The sequence below is a fragment of the Schistocerca gregaria genome, chromosome 2 (genome assembly GCF_023897955.1).
Source record: "Schistocerca gregaria isolate iqSchGreg1 chromosome 2, iqSchGreg1.2, whole genome shotgun sequence".
Lineage (NCBI taxonomy): Eukaryota > Metazoa > Arthropoda > Insecta > Orthoptera > Acrididae > Schistocerca > Schistocerca gregaria.
The window spans coordinates 762,452,294-762,472,680 of NC_064921.1; the positions used below are offsets into that span (position 1 = coordinate 762,452,294).

The window sequence follows — 20,387 nt, forward strand, 5'->3', positions numbered from 1 at the left end:
TCTTTAATTTGCCTAACATTGTTAATGAGTAGAGTTAGCTATTTATTTCATTACATTTTTACATAATTACATAAGTACTTAGTTTCATGCATTAATTTATCTTATGACGCCAAGTTCTGCAATGGTTTGATGATAGTGTGCTAACTCACACTTCATTAAACCAAGAGTGCATGCAGGCATGACCAAGTACAGTGACCTGAAGGGCAGTCGCTTGAGGGCAGGCATCGTTTGATGGGTGTGTGTATATTGCGAATTTTTCAGAGTAAGTTCATTTGGACTTGGACTCGGTGATTAGATATTGTTGTTTTGATATTTATCTATGTTGCCTAGGTAGCTTAGCTGTATTTAAATGTCATACTTTATCATGTCCAGATTTTATTTTATTTATTTATTTATTTTTTAGTGCCCCAATGCGATGATACTTAGATCAAGATATTAATACTTATATTAAACTTAAAGGGTGCAATACTTTTTTTTACATTGTAGAGGTTTTTGTATTTTTTTCTTAAATTTTTAATTTAAGTTTTATTTCATGATTTTTATATTTTGTTTCAATAGCAGACACAGTACAATCGACAGTCTGTCCCCAAGTTCACGTAGATACCGTGCAGAGATTAGTATATGGATTAGTGTTTTGATTAGTATGTAATTAGAACATGTTAAGCTAATGTAGATAACATGAGCAACAAGCAGTGGGGATGATTCTGAATCAATCACAAGAAAGTGGGTTGTCATTGCACTGTTTTGCCAATAGTTTGCATAAACTGTTTGGCAAAAATCATTTGATTTAGTACCGAGAGTAGACCTCAAAATACAACTACAAAAAAGTCTTTGAGAGCATGTATTTATCTTTTACAGTTGAGTCACAGTCACCGTTTTTGTGCTTTGTAGGTGCTAAAATGGCCAACTTCAAGAAACAAAAATCATCATTGTTGGTCAACTGTAAAAGATAAATATATATTCTCATGGACTTTTATTTGGATCTTTTTGAGCTCTATAATCTGGTACTACGTAACTTGGTGTAGCTCTTTACGTATTACGTAGTGGATATCAAGAGAGCACACTGGTGGAAAAATTTTTATTCACTTTAGCTGGTGAAATTTAAATGGCTGCACAGACTTTCTTGGAATGTAGCTAAGAACCACTCTGATTAAACCAGCTTTTAAGTTAAAATTAGCCCTTTCATTTGGGAGCTACAAAGCCACAGACAGATACACACATTAAACTTATAAGCCCTGTGTTTGCATTGGGGACTAAAAAACAGAAAAAGTAAAATAAAATAAATCGAAGTGAGGAAAAGGTAGGAAAAAAGAAAATGAGGCACAGACAAGTATAATGGTAAACAGAGAAATAAATGAAGATTTATTATTTATTTATTTAATTTTGCAGGAAGCAATACAGCCATTACAATTGCATAAGTTAGAGATTACAATTAAAATTTTTAAGTGTGTATTATTTGAGCTATTGGACCATTAATTTTAAAGTTGTCACTCATTAAGGCCTTAATATTTGTTGGCTAGAAAATCTTAATTTTTGTGAGGTTTTCCTGCAGTTTAGTTTGATGTGAAGCATATTTAGAACATCCCAAAATGATATGGTTAAGATGTGTCTTCTTCTGGATGTTTGCTGCATGTGAGACAGTCTATCACTCCCATGCTATAGAGGTATGCAGGGAAACATGCGTGTTCGTATCTTATTCTAATAATTGATGTCACATATCTCCTTGGGAGATTTTTCTGGCTGTACTATGGTTTTGTTGGTATAATGCTTTGCAATGATGGGAACAAAAAGCCTTTTTTCTGCTGCAATATTTGCCATTGCAGTTCACATAGTACAAATGCCTCTCTTCATGAAACGTGAAGGAAATCGTAACACTGGAGCTGTGTACATAGCGGGTTCCCTTCTTTGATACTGTCTTTCGTAAGTCCAACTACTGCTTCATTATGCTAGATACTTGAGTGCTCATTTACCCCTATTAGGCAAACTGCTTTTTTATTTTTATTTTTTGTTTTCATTGCTAATTCCACCACATCTTAAATACAGCTGTTATTAGCTTTCCACTTTTGATGCTATAAATACTCCAAAGAACTTCTATTGTCAGTTAGAGTTAATGTTTTGTTCCTTGTTGCAGTTCAAAAATTAATTGCTTTTTAATCACTATTACTTCTGCAGTGTAAATATTACTCAGTTGTGGTAATGGGAACTTCTTGTCTGTCTGCAACCTAAGGCAATAATATGCACAACAAACTTCCTCATGTGCTTTGGATCCAGGTAATTTAGTACATCACTGTTAGCTCTAAACTCTTGACCCATTCTGACTGGCAGATAAAAAAACTTCAGGTTGAAGGACAGGATGCTTAATTATGATGGATCTTTGAAGCAGAAAATTTTTAGTATGTAGTTATGTATAGATATCTTTGGCTTCTATTATAAAGGCAATAGTCGGTGATTACTTCATTGCTCTTAGGCACTGCTTAATAGCCCAAAATTTAAGTACATTTAGCTTTTATTATATAGTACCAGTACACATTTTGGGGTATTTAGACATACAAAAATTCCATATCCCATTATGTGTTAGACCATAAGATAAGATGATGAGGATTGTTCAGTTGGACTCCCTCTACACATGACCTACAGTGTGTAAGACATTCAGAGCTTTTTCTGTTTTTGTAACAAAATGATTACCATGTTCAATTCAAGATAGTGCACTATCCAGAAGCAGCCCCAGCACCTTTGCTGATGTTCATACTTAAAAGAGCCCGTGCTTACCATATTCATTGGTTATCTTTGAAGATTTTGTATAAAGAAAATCACAGAACATTTTGAATGAACAAACTTAGACCTTTCCTCAGGGACCATTCAGGTAGTAGATCAGCTGCATATTTATCCACAAGCAGCACAGTTATAGGCTGATATATGCTGCATACGTGCAGATATCATCTGTGTATTGTACCACATGTATAGTGGGGCCAAAAATGTTTTCCACATCTGCTGCAAATAAGCCTTATAAGAGGGGACTTGGAATAGTATATTGAAGTATTCCTTTCCACACTGAGAATGGTTAAGTGTAAACTGTTGTCTTGCTTCCAAATGTAAACAATTCTATGGTGTAAATAATTTTGAAGAAAACGAAGACAAATATGTGGTACATATAAGTGGCCTAACTTTTGCAAAAGCAAGAAAACCTCAACTGTCATGTGCTCTTGATATATCCAAGAATAAAGCTTTAAAATAAACTTTCTCATCAAAGATTTTTTTGGTGTCCACCATCAGGATACTTAAATTGTCAGTGGTTCTCTCCATTTATGAAAGTCATATCGTGACATATGCAAAATATTATTATGTCCCAACCACCATGTGAAACATAATATGAGCCAACTGGTGTGGCTGAGCGGTTCTGGGTGCTTCAGTCTGGAACTGCGCGACTGCTACGGTTGCAGGTTCGAATCCTGCCTCGGGCATGGATGTGTGTGATGTCCTTAGGTTAGTTAGGTTTAAGTAGATCTAAGTTCTAGGGGACTGATGACCTCAGATGTTAAGTTCCATAGTGCTCAGAGCCATTTGAACCATTTTTGAACATAATTTGAGAATGCATTCTGATGTGTTTGCTAAGCATGATGATAAGGCAACTGGGCTGTAGGCATTTGCTATCGAAGTATCTTTACTGGGCTTTAATACAGGTACAATGATTTGTGTGGTCTATTCTTGAGGAATTTAGCTTTGTGTCCAAATTGCATTAAAGACCCACAAGAGCTCAGTTTTTGCTGCTGTCGCTAAGGTTGGTATCATAGGGCATTTTATTTAATCAATTCCAGGTGTAAGTAGAACATTAAAATAATACTTCTAATTCTTGGATTGTAATTGGTTTTGTAAATAATTCACTATATGCCTGTGATTTTTTGTGAATGAAGTTTTTTATCTTTTTGGTGGTAGCAGTGCAATAATATCCACAAAGTCTTCAATCCAGTAGTTTATAAATTTTGGTGGTAGAGTTTATTGCTGATTCTGTTTATCATTGCTCATACTTCTGAGAGAGGGGTATTTATTGCAATCCTTTTACAGTATTTTTCCGAGAAAATTTCTTTTGGACTTTGAGAAATTGTTTAGCATTGGCATCCTGTTTCTTATAGTTGCAAAAATTTTCCCATGTACTGTTGCACATGTAGTGTGTAGTCTCCATATCATGGGGGAATTCTGATTGTTAACATGTAGTTGCTCAATGTAAATTAGTATTTGCTGATTTACATTGAGCAACTACACGTTAACACTCAGAATTACCCCATGATATGGATTAAAATTTCAAATTTCTTGTTGCCTTCTTCTGAGGAATGTAGGCTGATGTGACTGCCTTGAGCATATTTATGAATTTAATACAGTCATTACCACATCCTTCTGACAGGTCAGATGTACTAAATTCTCCAAAGACCATTGGTAACTCTTCCAGTTTGCTTTCCTTACATTCCATCTCAATTTTAGTTTGTGGATAACATCAATTAGGGAATTGTTTTCTGACACTTCAATTGGAAAGTGATCAGAGCCTTCTGGATGTGTGTTAACTTTCCATTCAAATGTATCTGGTAGTGATGTTGAGCAAACAGATAAGTAAGCAGCCAGTTTTGTCCGATGGGGCATAAAAGCAGTGTCGGAGACCCATAACATAGTTTAATGTAGAAGAACATAAACATATAAAACATAGTTCAATATAAATAAATTAAATTCATCTATTGGATTCAAAATGGCTTTTCTGTAGGTGTCACTGATTTCACAGCCCCTTGAAGCATTATGAGCATTCAAGTCTCCTCACATTGTAAATGATGGCTCTAACTGATTAAGTAATGAGCTGTTGCCATTTTTCGGGGTGCACTCAGCCTCGTGATGCCAATTGAGGAACTACTGGACTGAATAGTAGCAGCTTCGGTCAAGAATACCATCATAGACCGGGAGAGCGGTGTGCTGACCCTACACCTCTCCTATCAGCATCCTCCTTGGAGGATGACATGGCGGTCGGATGGTCCCGGTAGGCCACTCGTGGCCTGACGACAGAGTGCTAAAAAAAAAAAAAAAAAAATATGTCATTGTCATTTTAGATCCTGACAGACAGTACACTGGGGTTATAGTTAAAACTTGCGATGATAAACATATTTTTGCTGCTACTGCCTGGAAGTTATGTATACTGGTAAGATCTATATACTGTGCAGCAAAAGCCACAGAGGATCTACTGTAATTTCTGTCTTGGCGGAGTACATCATATCCTTTAAACTTAATATTTATTTTTGGTTTGATCTCAACATTTTTCAGAAAAAGATCATGCTCTGAAGCATCCTTGTTTGAGATTGCTCAGTGGGAGTTCCACTGTAAAATTTTCATTAACTGTATTATTTTCTTAACATTATTAGATAAAATGCTAGCAGTTGCTTGTTATATAGCTGATAAGCCTATGATGCCATGTTTGGTGAAAGGGCTTGTCTTCCTCAAGGCCGTGTGTTGGCACCATCTACACTAGGGACCAACCTGTCGGAACAGACACAAGATCTCTCATAATGCTGATGACACAGTGGTTGCAGCCTGAGGAATAACGTTTGAGGAGGTAGAAATGAAACTGATTGAAACCTTCAGAGATCTGGCAGAATACTATGACAATAACAACCTAAAGCCTATCCCATCCATAACATAGGTCTGTGTATAGGAATAGACAAGCTAGGGAAAAAACTGGAAGTAACTTGGAACAGGAAATCAACTGCAACACTGGGACACCCTTACATACCTCGAAGTAAAGCTCGAGCGCACACTTGCTTTCAAAGACCATTGGGAAAACAAGAAGCTCAAAGTCTGCAGCAGAAATAATATTATTCACAGGCTCACTAATAGCACACAGGGGGCTCAAAAAATTTTTCTACATACATCTACTCTGCTTGTATGTTTCTCTGTGGCAGAAGATACTGCATCAATCTGGCAAAACTCTGCACACACCAGCCGTGTTGGTACTGCTCTTAATGAGACAGGTCGCATGTTGCTTGCCTACAACCATATCCGGTTGACCAAATCTGCATTTTTATAGGCATTACACCTCTGGATATCACTCAAAGAACAGTGACAGAGGTTGAGAAAAAGAAATGGGAAAATTATTCCAGGTATCCCATGTTTGGAAGTGAAGCATCATGTCCTAGACTGAAGTCAAGCAAAAGAGATTTCTTCAAACAACTGAAGCCATTAAATCATCACCTTCCGCTTGCCGAATGGCACTGTAATGAAACAAGGCAACTGGAAGTAATAACCAAAACCTAAAGGAAGAACCCACTGCTGGTTTCCAACTACCCTAGGAGACATGGAAGACTTTGAACAGATTGCGAAGTAGAGTTATGCGATGCAAACAAAACTTGAAGTGATGGGGCCACATTATTAGAGATGCAACCTGTGAACATAGAAAAACTTGGCCCACCTGAAGCTGCGTGAAGCCTGCACACTAGAGGGCCTGGTTTCAGCAAATCTCCCAACAATCAAGACTGTCAAATTTTAGGCCTCAAAATCAATTAGTCTTGTACAAAGTCTAATGTACATATTGTATTGTATTCTGCAAGTATTTAGCTGTAGATGTATTATGTTGAATATGTAAATAACTGTACTGTACTGAGATAGACATGAAATTAATAAGTCCAAGAGCAGGTTCCCAAGTTTTTCAATAACTTGAATCTACTTGGCACATCTGATACGAAGTACTGACTGTGTTTTCTTCCTTCTGATTAGGAAGTTTGACACTGGGGGGAATATAGATTTGCTGCAGCTGTTCCTAATGGTAGTCCACTTTGACAATGTACAGCTGAGGATCTTGATGCAATAGAAGTCACTGGAGGTTTTATTCGTTGCTGAGGCTGCTTTTACATTGTGATCCTGTGTTGTGTGTGTCAGGAGGACATGGGTAAGCTTCCTCATCTTCTCTCTGCCACTGAACCATCGCAACTTCAGCATATGTCCTGCAAGTTACTAGATTCTTATCTTAAATGTATAGAATGTTGTGCTCCGCAGAAGTTTTCTTTATACGTTTCTGCTTCTTGTATTCTGGGCATCTCTCATGTATTAAGTTATGATTCCCTTTACAATTAACACACAGAAAGGATTTGGATATAGCACTCATCTGCTGAGTGATTGTCGCCAAAATTTTAAGTTTTCTGAGAACAACATTGACTACTAATTTGCTCAAGTTGTAGACAGCTGAAACATTGTCTAACCGTTGCTACATATGAATTGGATAGATTCCTATTCACTATAAAGTTGACACATTGAGTTGCAGACAGGCTCAACGAAAAGACAGTACACAAGAGCTTTTGGCAAAAACCTTCTCCACAAAAGAAAAACACTCATTCACACAAACCTGAGCAGTGAGAGATAGTTGCCATGCGTGAGATTGGGTTGAGTGTGTGGCTCTGAGAGTGTTTTATTTTCTGAAGATCAGTTTGGCCAAAAGCTCTTGTTACAGTCTTTTCGTTGTGCCTATCTGCAATTCAGTGTGTCATCTGAATGGTGGGTAGCAATCTATCCTTATAATAATATTTTTGATAACCCAACTGTCACTTTCCACTGCTTGTTGTTGCTACATGTAGTTGGACTTGATTCTTCATCCTGTGTATGCCTATGTATTCTGGCAGGTTCTGGGAATCATAGGTCAAAGCACAGGTTTTGTATTAGAAGGATGACCAAGAATTACCATTTGAAACATGCTTACTCATCCTTCTGATGCTGAGAACTTGTATTAGTGACTCTATGGTTTGTGTTAAATCATCATCATCATCATCATTATTATCAGGTCAGATCAGATCAGTTGCACTGTGCAGGGTTAATCTGTGAGTCAGAGTGGAGGTTAATAACTGTCAACTATTAAACAGCAGAAATTGCGACAAGTTGCTTTCAGCTTGCATGGAAGTTATGTCTATTCTAATCATATTTCTCCCTAGAGATCTGATATCTGTTATGTTCCTTTGGCAGTCTGCTTTCACTTGAAAAACTTTTCTTCCCAATGCCATCAGATGCAAGTAGCCATCATTTCCAGCCATTCTCTCTACATGTCTGTGAAAAGGACATGATGATTTGACTTTGTATCACTTACCCTTGTGTGCCTGTAAGTGCCCGTTTGTGTGGTTGCCGGCCGCAGTGGTCTAGCGGTTCTAGGTGCGCAGTCCGGAACCGTGCGACTGCTACGGTCGCAGGTTCGAATCCTGCCTCGGGCTTGGATGTGTGTGATGTCCTTAGGTTTAAGTAGTTGTAAGTTCTAGGGGATTGATGACCACAGATGTTAAGTCCCATAGTGCTCAGAGCCATTTGAACCTTTTTTGCCGTTTGTGTGTATGCATGTGCATGTTGGGGGCACTCAGCAGTAGGATTATCAACATTTAATTGTACTTAGACTTCATATACAGAGATTGTGTGCCTTTTACTCTGTGACTAAATCAGCACTGCTGACCACAGGATGTGTTAAGGTCATTATTACATCAATTTTGGAAGACTTTTTCATTAAGCAAAGCAGTATAACTGGTTTCTGGTTCCAGTGTTCCAAGTTATTGTAGTGCAGGACCTGTGGGGTCCCTTCATCAGTTTTATTCAGTAATTTCTTTGTTTTTGCATGCTGCTTGTCTTTCTTGTAGCTGTCTCAACAGATAAAATTTCTATCGCTTGTGCCCTGACCTGCAATGTCGGCAGGTTTGGCGTTGTTACAATCGGATTTGGCACGGTTAGTTTGAAAGGGTGGCTGGATGCCACCACCCTTCCCCCCCCCCTCCCCCCCCCCCCCCCCCCCCGCCCCTCCGGGACGGAATCAGTGTACCCCAGCTGCCTGCATCTAGTGTAAACCACAAAATAGTGTGATGGTGTTTCAAATGTCTGCGAGTCGTGTAACTGAGGTAGAACGTGGGGTCCAGCCTGGTACTCACCTAGGGGGATGTAGAAAACCGCCTAAAACCACATCCAGGCTGGCCGGCACACCAGCCCTTGTCTTTAATCCGCCGGGCAGAATCGATCCGGGGCCTGCACGCCTACCAGAGTCCAGGAAGCAGCATGTTAGCACTCTCGGCTAACCTGGCGGGTTTCAACAGAAAAAGTTTGCTTTTCAATATACAGTTTGTGGCATAGAAATTCACATTCAAGGGCTCAGTGGCTTCATGGTTAATTCCCGCCAGGGGGCTCAGAGTTCTTTTGTGAGTTCATACGTGCTCACACGGGGCCCCGAGCTATTGCGGACATTCTTCCTTCCCTAACTCCATCTCTTTCCTCATGTCCCTCCCTCCCCATCCTTGCTCCTTCCCTTCTGCCCCCTCCTTCCCCTCTTTAGGTGTTCTTCCTAATGCTGACCTGGTATACTGTATTCCTTTAGGTTTTTGTTCCCTTTGCCTTTTCATCCTTCCATTTAGGTGTTTTTGGTCCCCATTTGGGGTTTGACCACCATTTCCACTTTTCTCTCCATAACATGAGCCACTTGAAGAAAAACCCCTCTCTAGGATCTGTGGCATGGACTTCTCTTCCCCCTCCTTCCCCATTGTACCTTCCCCCACCCGCCTCCTAGCCCGCTAGGTCACCAGCATGTGTAGCCACTCCAAGTGGTGGGGCTGTTATGTAACCATCTGGCTGAGCTCCCTGACAACAAGATATTGCATTTCTGATACCTGAGCTGTTATCTCCCTATTTATGCTTAGGAGTGGTTGCTTATTGTTCTGGAGCATTGGAACTCCTGGCAGTGGCTGCTGTGCCAGACAGCACTTGCTGTAGCTGGGTGGTACACATGGGAAGAGTCCCTGATCGGAGTGGGTGGTATGAGGGTGGATGCATTGCGTATGAAACGTATTAAGCTCCAAAAAAACCTGGTAGTTCTTTCATGGCCATCTTTTTATTTGGTAATGGATCATTTAATGTTGCTTCTTATGACCCTTCCCCTGCCTACACCCTGGGAAGAGAGCCAGGCTCACTGGCATGGTGTGCACTAGAACTGACAGGGACACCATCACCACCACCAAGCTGTTATTTTTTGTGGAAAATATCAAGGACAAGTTTTGTGGAGTCTTTCAGTAAGATGTGATTGCGGTTGTGGTTGATCAGAACTTCTTTTGCCACCTTGTCTGCAGCCATTCATGCTTGTGACTATCTTGGCGACATCCAATGTCTGTTAGTCATTTTTCATAGTGACCTTATCCTTCAAACTAATGAGCAACACCCAGCCAAACTTGAATGACGGGGAAGTCATTTTGTTCGGCACGTTCAGAAAGTTCGTGAGGACAGTCACATCGATACTGGTGCCTTTATTCTGGCATTTGAGAAGGTCAAGGTTATGTGTTATCAGTGTTACGTGAAGCCATAGATCCCGCGACCACTGCAGTGTTTTCGGTGCTTGCATTTAGAGCATGTCTTCCAACTATGTGGCGGACCATCTATGCAGTGAAAGTAACACCCACTCCATGAAGGGAGTCCCTCTGTTCCTCCACCTGTGTGTGTTAATCGTCATGACCATTACTCTCCACACTCACCAGATTCCCAGTTTATAAGAAGATACAGGAGTATAAGTTCCTTATCATTTATCTTACACTGAGGCTTGTCAGAAATATGACCACCTTCACACCATGTTGATGACATCTAACGCTCTTTCCCTCTCCTCTGTACTTCGTACCACAGACTTGCACCCTGTCCCCAAAATTGAACAGTGAGAATCTCTTGTAAAATTTTTCAGTGAGGAAACTTAAAAAAATGTAAGCAACTCTCACTCATCTAGAGTGTGACCTATTCTAAATGATTCAGTAACTAAGTTATATCTTCTTTTCTTGTGTAATACCCTTTCGTTATTTACTATAGCAAATGTATTCTTCCAGAAAGAAGAGTCAGTAGCTCAAAGAATTCATAGCATCCTAAACAAATTATTTACAGATTTGATTGTGAGATTTATCAGCCCGTGCGCACTACCTTCTTCTGGTAGACAGCTGGAATTGAAATTAAAAAAAAAAAAAAGAATTGGAAATGAGTGTATAGCATTTTGAGCTGGGAGTCCCCCATTTGGGGAAGTTCAGCTGCCAAGGGCAAGTACTTATTGCATTCAACGCCACTTTGGGCGACTTGCATGTCGGAAATGGGGATGAAATGACGACGAGGGCAACACAACACCCAGCCCCTGAGTGGAGAAAATCTCCTGCCTAGCCGGGAATCAAAACCGGGCCCCTTGACATGGCATTCTGATGCAAAGCTTGAAAAATCTGTAGTTACAAAATTTTCTGAAGATGTCAGTAGACTTTTCATCAGCTCATGTAGTAGCGAGAAAAAATTCCACTACATGATGACTTCTTAAAAAACTTCGAAGTTATAGATGCTGGATCTAGGAAAAGAAAATCATTATTCTCAGTTGTGAAGCTGAGTGAGTTATTTCCTGATGTTCTGAATGATTGTGAAAAAAAAACCCTGTAAAACTTGAGTTTTCAAGATACCAGTTTGGTGACTTTGGAATGGTTGAAGAAGAGAGAGATGGTTCTGATGCTGCTAGGTATAAAATATCTGCTACATGTGGTACATCAGGCATTAAAGAAGTATCCATCACTAAGCAAGATTATGCCTTCATTACTGATTATTCCTCATAGTAACACTGCCTGTAAATAGTGTTCTTAGTATTGTTAGGAAAAAGTTCTGAATTTCGATCTAGTTTGAATACAGGAACCTTGAGTGCTTTGATCACCAGTAAAATGAACCATGTATCTTCTGGAAGATCATGTTTCCAAAATAAGCACAGCCATTGCCACCGCCTTGCATGATCATTGTTGTCATGCTTGCAAGATCTTAATCACCATCCATCCTCTGCTGGTCTTCTTAATTTTAAATATCTCTGCATCAAAGCCCATTACTGAATCAAACAGAGCAAGCAGAAGTGTTGGGAACTCTTGGTTTCCTCCATAGAGCCCTCTGTTTCTTTGTCACATGTGTGGGATACATCCACACACTCCCATGTTGTCAGCAGTTGTCTTCTATTCCAGGCCTTGCCCTTGAAAGTGGCCTTTGTACAGATTCACCAGTTCTTGCAGAACACCTCGTGAGCCATTTTGTGATGGCATAGGCGTCAGCCTCCTAGCCCGCTGTGTTCTTTGTCTGGAAACAGCGGTCTGTGGTTCCTCCCTCACATTTTACCCCTTGTCATATAGAATCCTACAATGAACCTTTTACTGAATGGAAACATCTCTCTCTCTCTCTCTCTCTCTCTCTCTCTCTCTCTCTCTCTCTCTTTCTCCTTGCCCCCGATTCAGCCCCTCACCCCTATTCCATCCACAACCAGTTGTTTAAGTGCCTCAATGCTCCACAATCTTCTCCAGCTGTTTAACTGTGTTTGGCACCAAGGCATTTTCCTCTCTCATTCGAGAGACAGTATTGTGATCCTCTTCTTCAGCCCAGTAAGGATCCATCATCTCTTCATAGTTATCAGCCCATCAGTCTGACCAATGTTCCCTACAAGTTACTTGAACAGATGGTGGTTCTTCAGCTCAGTTGGGTCTTTAAATCTCAGCAGCTTTTATCTCCTTATTAGTGTGACTTTCAGGAGGGACAGTCTTTGATTGATCATCTGCTTCAATTGGAAACTGCAGTCCAGCAAACCTTTTCTTGCTTCTGCCATCTCGTTATGGTTTTCTTTTATCTACGTAGGGCCTACAACACAGCTTGGTGCCATAACATCCTACTTATGCTCCATGAATGGTGTCTTTGGAACCCCCTCCCAAGTTTTGCCAGTTCCTGTCCCACCGGTTGTTCAGAGTTCTGTTTGGCACTGCTCTCAGATCTCTGCAGACCCAGGAGAATGTGTTCCACAGAGCTTCATATTAAGTGTCCTTTTTTTCTCCTCAGTGTTCATGACTTGTGGCCTCTGCCAAACTGTTGGTCACCACTGCTCTATATGTGGATGATTTCTGTATTTGGGCTAGCTCCCACTTGATGGCCTCAGCAGAACAACTGCTCCAGGGTGCCATCTGACACACTTCTGCATCGACACTCTTATCTGGTTTACAATTCTCTTTCATTAAGTCGAGGGCAGTGCATTTCTGCCTCCATACTACAGTCCATCCTGATCTAGAGCTCTACCTTGATGCCCAACACCTGAGCGTGGTCTCTCCAGTTCCATTTCCGTTTTGACTGCAAGCTTACATGTTTGTCTCATATCCACCTTTTGAAGGTTGGCTGTTTTGATAAACTCCATGTCCTTTGCTTCCATGCCTACACCTCTTGGGGTGCAAATTGTTAGACCCTTCTCTGCCTTTGTCAGGCATTACTTCTTCTCGTCTGGATTATGGTTGCTAAGTTTATGGATCAGCTGCTGTTTCCAACACTGCTCCTTCTCGACCCCGTTCACCATTGTCGTATCTTTATGGCCACGAGTTCCTTTTGCTCTAGCACCGTCAATAGTCTTCTGGTTTACGCTGGGATCCCTCCATTTTCAGTTTGGTGGTACTATCTCCTGGTTTCCTATGCCTTGACTATCCATTCTTCCCCTGCTCACCCCTCCTATTCTATTCTTTTTGTGGCTTCAGGACATCACCCATCTCCTGACCCCCCCACCCCTCAGGTGTGTTTTTTTCTTGGTCTCCACCATGTTTCTCACCACCATGAAATTTCCATCTCCCCTCTTTGTCCTCTTGCCCACATTCTCTCCTTAGCAACCTACCCCCCCCCCCCCCCCCCTTTCACCTCAACTTGGCTGGTTCCTTGGCACTGGATTTGGATGGATCTCTTCCAGGATCTGAAAGCCTCCATCACTCCAATGGTGTTTCATTGTTTTTTACACCCACTCTGATGGGAGTTTCAGGATGCCACTGGTTTTTATGGTGATGGCTCTAAATCCACCAAACATATGGGATATACCCTCTTGCCTTTTGTTGGCACAGAACACCATCACTTGCCTGCTATGTGTGGGATGTTTACTGCAGAATTTATGGCCATCTGTCGGATCCTCTGCTTTATTAAACAGTCCTCCCTCACGCGAGTTCTGTTATGTACAGACTCAATAATGGCGTTTCGGCTCTCACTCGGTGTTTTTCTCACAAATGCTTGGTCTTTGCCATCCATGACCTTCTTGCTAATCTTGGCAATGCTGCTTGGTCAGTTTATTTTCTTTGGGTTCCCAGCCACATGGGTATCCTGGGTAATGGACTTGCCAATCATCTGGCTGGGAGCTGGCCACCTAGGAGCAGATTTGCAGATTTTCATCTAATCCCTTTTTGCCCAATGCTGGGCCAACTCTTGGGGGGGGGCTACCTTTTCTGTCTAATAAACTTTGTGCAATCGAGGATCGAGGAGACTTCCACCCCGCGGCATTCTTCCCTCTGCCTCTCTCAGTGGGAATCTACCATCTTCTGCCATCTTTGTATCGGCAATACTAAGTTGACCCATGGTTTTTTACTCCGCAGTGAGCTGCCGCCCCTTTTTAGTTGCAGTGTCACTCTCATAGTGTTCCACATTTTGCTGGACTACTCTTGTCTTTTGGGTCTTTGCACTAAATACACCTTCCTGGTTGTTAGTGGGTGACCCTTGCATGATTATGTCTGTCCTCAGTTTTCTTCTAAAAAATTGTTTGTCCTTCCAGTTTTAAGTACGGAATTTTCCTCCCGAATTGGTGTCCCTTGGTTAGCATTGGCACTGGATATGGAGACCTTGGCCTTGCCTACACACTGGCCTGTTTCTCCCACCATTTTTCCTTATGTTTTGTCTGGTCTTTTGAGCAATTTTGTTTCCTCTTTTCTTGTGCCTCATTCCCCTGGCGTTGTCCCTGTTTTGTTATGATCATGCTATGGTGTGGAGATCTGGAAGGGATCAGTGGCTATGGTGGTGCCCCAACGTGTGTAGCATTTCTGGGGTGCCCCTGCTCCCCTCTCCTTCATGTTGTTTACTCTTCCTGCTTCTCCAACGTTCCTTTCACCTCTTTGTTTTTCCGTTTTCTCTTCCACTTGACTGGACTCTGCTGTTCATGCTGTTCCTTCCTTGGTTTTTGCCACCTTATCTCAGGGGACTGATGACCTCGCAGTTTGAGCCCCTCCCCCAATCAATCAACCAACCATTCTGGTTAATTAGAGTACAGCTTCACTTGTATTTGTGTATGATGTTGCCTGTCCACTGCCCATAATTTGAATGTTGGCTATTTGTGTGAAACCCCATAAAAACACTACTGCACAGTGCAATAAGCGTTAAAATTTGAAAATTTATTTCACAAAAAGAGAAGTCAGAGATCAATAAATGAAGATTTTAAATAAATTAGGGGAAAATGGAAGTCTTTGGAAGAAAATCAAAAGAGTCCAGTTGACAGAGCTTGGTACTGAGAACACATGATATCTTGTGCAACAAGTACCACAACTGCAAGTATGTTCAGCAACAAGTGGATCATACCAATGCAAACATTTCCAAACTTTGGATAGAAAAACTAGTTGTATGAAGTAACATACAGTTCTGACTTTGTTGAGACACATTTGCTCAAGAAACTACTTACCAACACTTTCTCTCTACGGTATTTCATGTTGCTTTTTATGAAGAAATGTTCAGTTCAAACAACTGGCTAATACTGAGATACTGTATGTTATTAGTAACCCTAGGAAGGTAAGTATAATGTTTGATGTGCTAAAGCATAGTTAAGAGTTTTGATTTTGGTATCTCTTGTATATTTTGAATCTTTCCTAAATTAAATGAGCATATATCTCTCATTGTTAAATGTGTTTTTCTTTTAGGAGGCCTTCAGAAAAGCGATGTGGTAAGCCGTTGTGTTATTGATCACTACATTCCTTTCCTACCACTGGAGGTGCAACATGTGAAAAACTGCATTAAAGATGCATTTCATAGAAAAGGTGCTCAGCAAGTTTCAGATGATGACATTCAGTAAGTCCGATGTGGTATTTAAAGAAAGATATCTGTTAACTTTCATCACTGTTTGGTTGACAGCTTGTATGATAATATCAGCAGCTTTTTAGATGTCAGTGTGTGAGAATATTACTTTAAATGATTAATGGAGAATCTCATATAAAGATGTGAAACAAATACTAACAAAGAGATAGAGGGGCTGGCCAGTACTTACCTCAGCTCAGTACAGCCGATAGATACACAAAGCAGAACAAAAAATTTACGTTCCTAGCTTTCAGAACTATGTTCCTTCATCAGGGAGGAGAGAGGGGAAAGAAAGGGGAGAAGGGAAAGTGGATTCAGTTACCACTTTCCCTTATGCACTTTTCTGCACTGTGCTAATGGATATGTTCATTGTCTGTAGCACTGACAGCTCTATGCAAACACCTCTGCTCTTGGTCATTAAGTGATGGTCTTCAGACACTGCTGCATTGTTCATGGTGGGAGGTAATGCCTACCTCTCAGCACCCACTTGACACTGCAGATATCATAATATTGAATTCCCTACTGATTTTTGAAATGGAGTGGGCCTTCCGTCTAGCTCCAAGTACCATTCTGCATCCAAAATCTGTTAATTCCCCTCACGTGGCCATAATGACAACTCCGCCAATCCTGTGCCCTTTTATATGTGGTATACATTATATTAGTGCCATCTGTATATATGCATATCACTATCCAATAACTTTTATCACATCACTGTATGTAACAATTTAGCTGTCAGAGATGCATGGTACAAAGAATTTGTGTACTGTGTGGATCATGTGAGGAAGATGTTGTTCATACATTCTTTTCACAAGCTGTTGATTTCCGTCACATTATGTCACTCATTAACGCTAATATCTGAAAAAAAATAGTTATTGGTAACATATGTAATCAATATTACTGTCTTACAGAATAATGATAATAATAATGATCTTTTAAAAACAATGTAGTTTCATTACCAAAATGCTGCCATGTTCTTTGTAAAGTTGTCTTGATACTGTAATCACCAAAATAACATCACATACACTCTCAACATTTCCTCCGCCCCGTGCTGTTTTGGATTGTGCTTCTGGTGGCATATCTTCATGAGAAGTATCCCTTGTTTGCAACCAAAAGTTTTTTTAACCTCTGAAACCACTCTGAGCCAGTAATCAGTGGCCAGCAGCACATGCGTCCAACCCCCACTGTATATTAACTTAAACACTGTCATGACCAGTGAGCCAGTGGCAATTGAACATTGTTTGTGTTGATTGATTATTCCCCTGCTTGGTAGGTAACTTTGTAATTACAAATGATAAGCACAAAATTTTGATGCTTTGCAGTATTAAATTATTTTGTTAACCAGTTTTTGTTTGTTTGTAAAACCCCCAATAGATTATTATTTGGCCATTTTCATCCTTTAAATTATGTCAGTTGCAGACCTCCACAGGACATTAGTCAAATGTTGGCTGCTCATCATTTCATCTGGTTTTAGCCATAATCATCTGCCAGAAATACAGTGACACAGCTGTTGAATAACTCCCAACTATGTGAGTGCAAAGCTTAATATCCTAAAATCTTGTGTAGGCTTGTTATATCACAAATTCTGCTTCAAAATGTGAGTCACCTTAACTGTTAATCTCAAGTATTTCCAAAACTGTTTAAGATATCATAATTATGTTTGCACCCAGGTGCATTGTAAAAATGTTCTCAGTAAATAAAGTAAATGATGGCAGTAATTTCCACTGCTAGTATTAGTGATCTAAAACCGATTCATTTAACAACATTAACATATTGCTCTCTGGAATTTGATGGACTGCTTTAAAGAAATTACAGTTTCTAAAATTTAATTTTTCTCTGTTTTGAATGTCAGGACTGATTGCTGTTTCATCAAGAAGTTTATGATGTAATGTGGAACTAATTTCTCACATTGTTAATGATTTATTTGTATTGGTGTCTACAGCATATACAAAATTCTTAAGTGGCACCAATCTCCTTTATTTGGCTTCAAGTATTGGGCAGAAGTGTGTGTGTGTGTGTGTGTCACACAGTTAACTGTTTATGCCTCCATTAACAGTTTCAAGTTATCAGTGCATACAGATAAATTCAGACAAATGAATCCGAAATTCAAATTACAGTTGTAGCTGTACAGTCATTATTTGAACGCTGCTTTGCCAACATCGTGTAAGTAGTAGAGTACAGAAATGTACTGTTTACTGCTAATTGAATTTCAAAATGTGTAAAGGTAGCTGATACAATTGTGGATGTAATACAGATGTAATTTGGAATTTTAATTAGATTTTTCAATATTATATCTACACATTGATGACTTGAAAATTACCATAGAGGCTGAAATCAGCTGATTGTGTGAGGTGTTTTGGTTTTTTTCTAGTAATTAACAGAAGTTGCTTCAATTTTTGAAACAGAGGAATCATACACTACTTACTTAATTTTGGAGAGTAAGATGATATCACATTCATGCCCCTTTCAGATCTACAGTACCAGCAGCAGATATGAGAACAGTTCTGTAACTCATGCTGATATGAAAAGAGACTACACATCATTTACTGAGGACTTCCCAACAATTCATTTGTGTGAAATAATAATTACATTCTTAAATAGTTTCAAGAATATCTGAGGTTAATGGTTGAGGAAACACACCCTTTATGTTAGTGGATTTCTAATTTACACTGCTACTTCCAGACTGAATAGTAGCAGATTAGAAATTGTGGCTGTATGTTTGAAATATTAATTTTATTGAAACTATTAAATTGAAAATGGTTATTTTGGTGGATGTGGAATACCTTCTACATCGCAGAACATCATGAAAGTATTTTGTATTTAATATTTTCAGAGCTGATGCAATTTGGAACTTTTTGATGTGTGAAACAGACAGCTGGTGTCAAATGCTCAGTCAAACAGTGTGTTACACACTGTGGATTGGTGTAAAAACATCCAGCTCAAATGTAAAATAAATTAATTGCAGATGCACCTGACATTTTTCATGCAATTGTAGTTCATTGTGTCTCATAGAACAAATTTAAATTCTTGATAGTAGACTAAGGTAAAATTTAAACCCTATTCCCTGTCAGTATTTCGTATTGTACTTTAGCATAATTTCTGCCTGATATTGACTATGGTGACTTGTTTTATTCTAGTTTATTCCATTCCATTGCGTTTGGAGGCATTGTTTTTAAAGTTAATTTACGTATTTTCCTTTTTGCAGAGAGGTCCTGCAGGATGTGCCTTTTGGCCCAGAGAAAATGAAGTTGTTTTCAAAATCTGGTTGTAAAAGAATAGTGCAAAAGGTATCAGTTGTTTTAGAGAAGAAGAGACGGAAGTATGGAGACCTGTAACAGGAATGATGCCAATTTTTTAGAAGTATTTTGTTGTGAACTATTGTCTATATATTACAAGACTTGCCTATTGATTGTTTATAATTTAACATAATTATTGAGACATGTTAATTGAACAAAAAGTCTGTGAACTTTGATATTCTATTTTTTCTGTTAAAATAAATTTCACAAAAACATGCTTTCAGCATATTAATAGTTAATGACGTATTTTTAATATTACCTTGAATTATAATTTTGTGAGTTTGCAGCTTCAGGTGGGTATTATTTGTAAACTCATTCCCTGCTGTATTTCTGTAAAAATGTGAGTCAAATACGAATGTTGAAAATATTTGATACAGAAAAGTGTATCCATTTATCACAGTGCCTGCTTAATTTCATGCAGGTACTGTAGCACTAACTAATTGCAGGAACCATGTTCATCAATTCATACTCACATCTTTGTAACTGTATTATTTCACTTCCATTTGTATATTTTTATTTCATTAGTTTAAGCATTAACAGATGCTATGAGCTTTTATTTTTGAATCATCATTTGGCCAACATGATAACATAACTCAAGACAATAAAACTACATGTCCTAGTTGATGTGTATTGGATACATTCGCATTGTGAGACACAGGTGCTATGTAATGACAAATAATTAAATATTGCCCCATGTTATTTGCAGCACCCTTCTCAAATGTTAACCCACTGAGGTTGGTATGACATAATGTGTCAAGTCTGTCAGCTTGTGGAGGTCACCGTTATCTCAATTTGACCTCAGGTTGTGCAGAGCCAGTTTGCTGGTCACCCTAAGTTTTTAAGTTGCCCAAACAGGCTGGATAAGAGTTTCTACCTTTGTTACGTTTTACATGAACAGAACACAGTACATGCACCTGTAAGTTTAATTATCTTTTTTAGACTGACTGTGCATGAAATGACATTTTTACAAAATATACTTACAAGTACCTCCCAAATATTTGGCACTGTATTTATGACATACACAACATTCTCCTAAATACTGGAGGAAACTCACCATTTTTGCTCACATTACATGCAGCTGTACAAGCTCCGTCTAAAAAATTATTTAGCTTGCCTCTTATGGACACATCTGTCCATCATAAAACAGAAATAAAATTTTTGGATCAATACCTACTTAGGTTGTATAGATACTGAAACTGGGCAAGTGACAAAGGTGTTCTTACTCTT

At 39.4% G+C, this 20,387-nt stretch overlaps 1 protein-coding gene across 2 annotated transcripts in view; it reads left to right on the plus strand.

Moving 5' to 3' along the window:
- The window catches only part of LOC126334982 (torsin-1A-like), a 79,270-nt gene extending 59,876 nt beyond the window's left edge, over window positions 1-19,394 (plus strand). Inside the window, exons 5-7 of one of the 2 annotated variants that reach the window (XR_007564795.1) lie at window positions 15,714-15,861; window positions 17,278-17,393; window positions 19,070-19,158. Coding sequence is in view for 1 of the 2 variants with exons in the window: in XM_049997782.1 (XP_049853739.1) it covers window positions 15,714-15,861; window positions 19,070-19,199 (278 nt within the window). In the remaining variant the exon portion in view is untranslated. Of the gene's footprint in view, window positions 1-15,713; window positions 15,862-17,277; window positions 17,394-19,069 lie in introns of both variants that reach the window. The other variant, XM_049997782.1, reaches the window with a different exon arrangement.
- The last annotated feature ends 993 nt before the right edge of the window (window positions 19,395-20,387 follow it).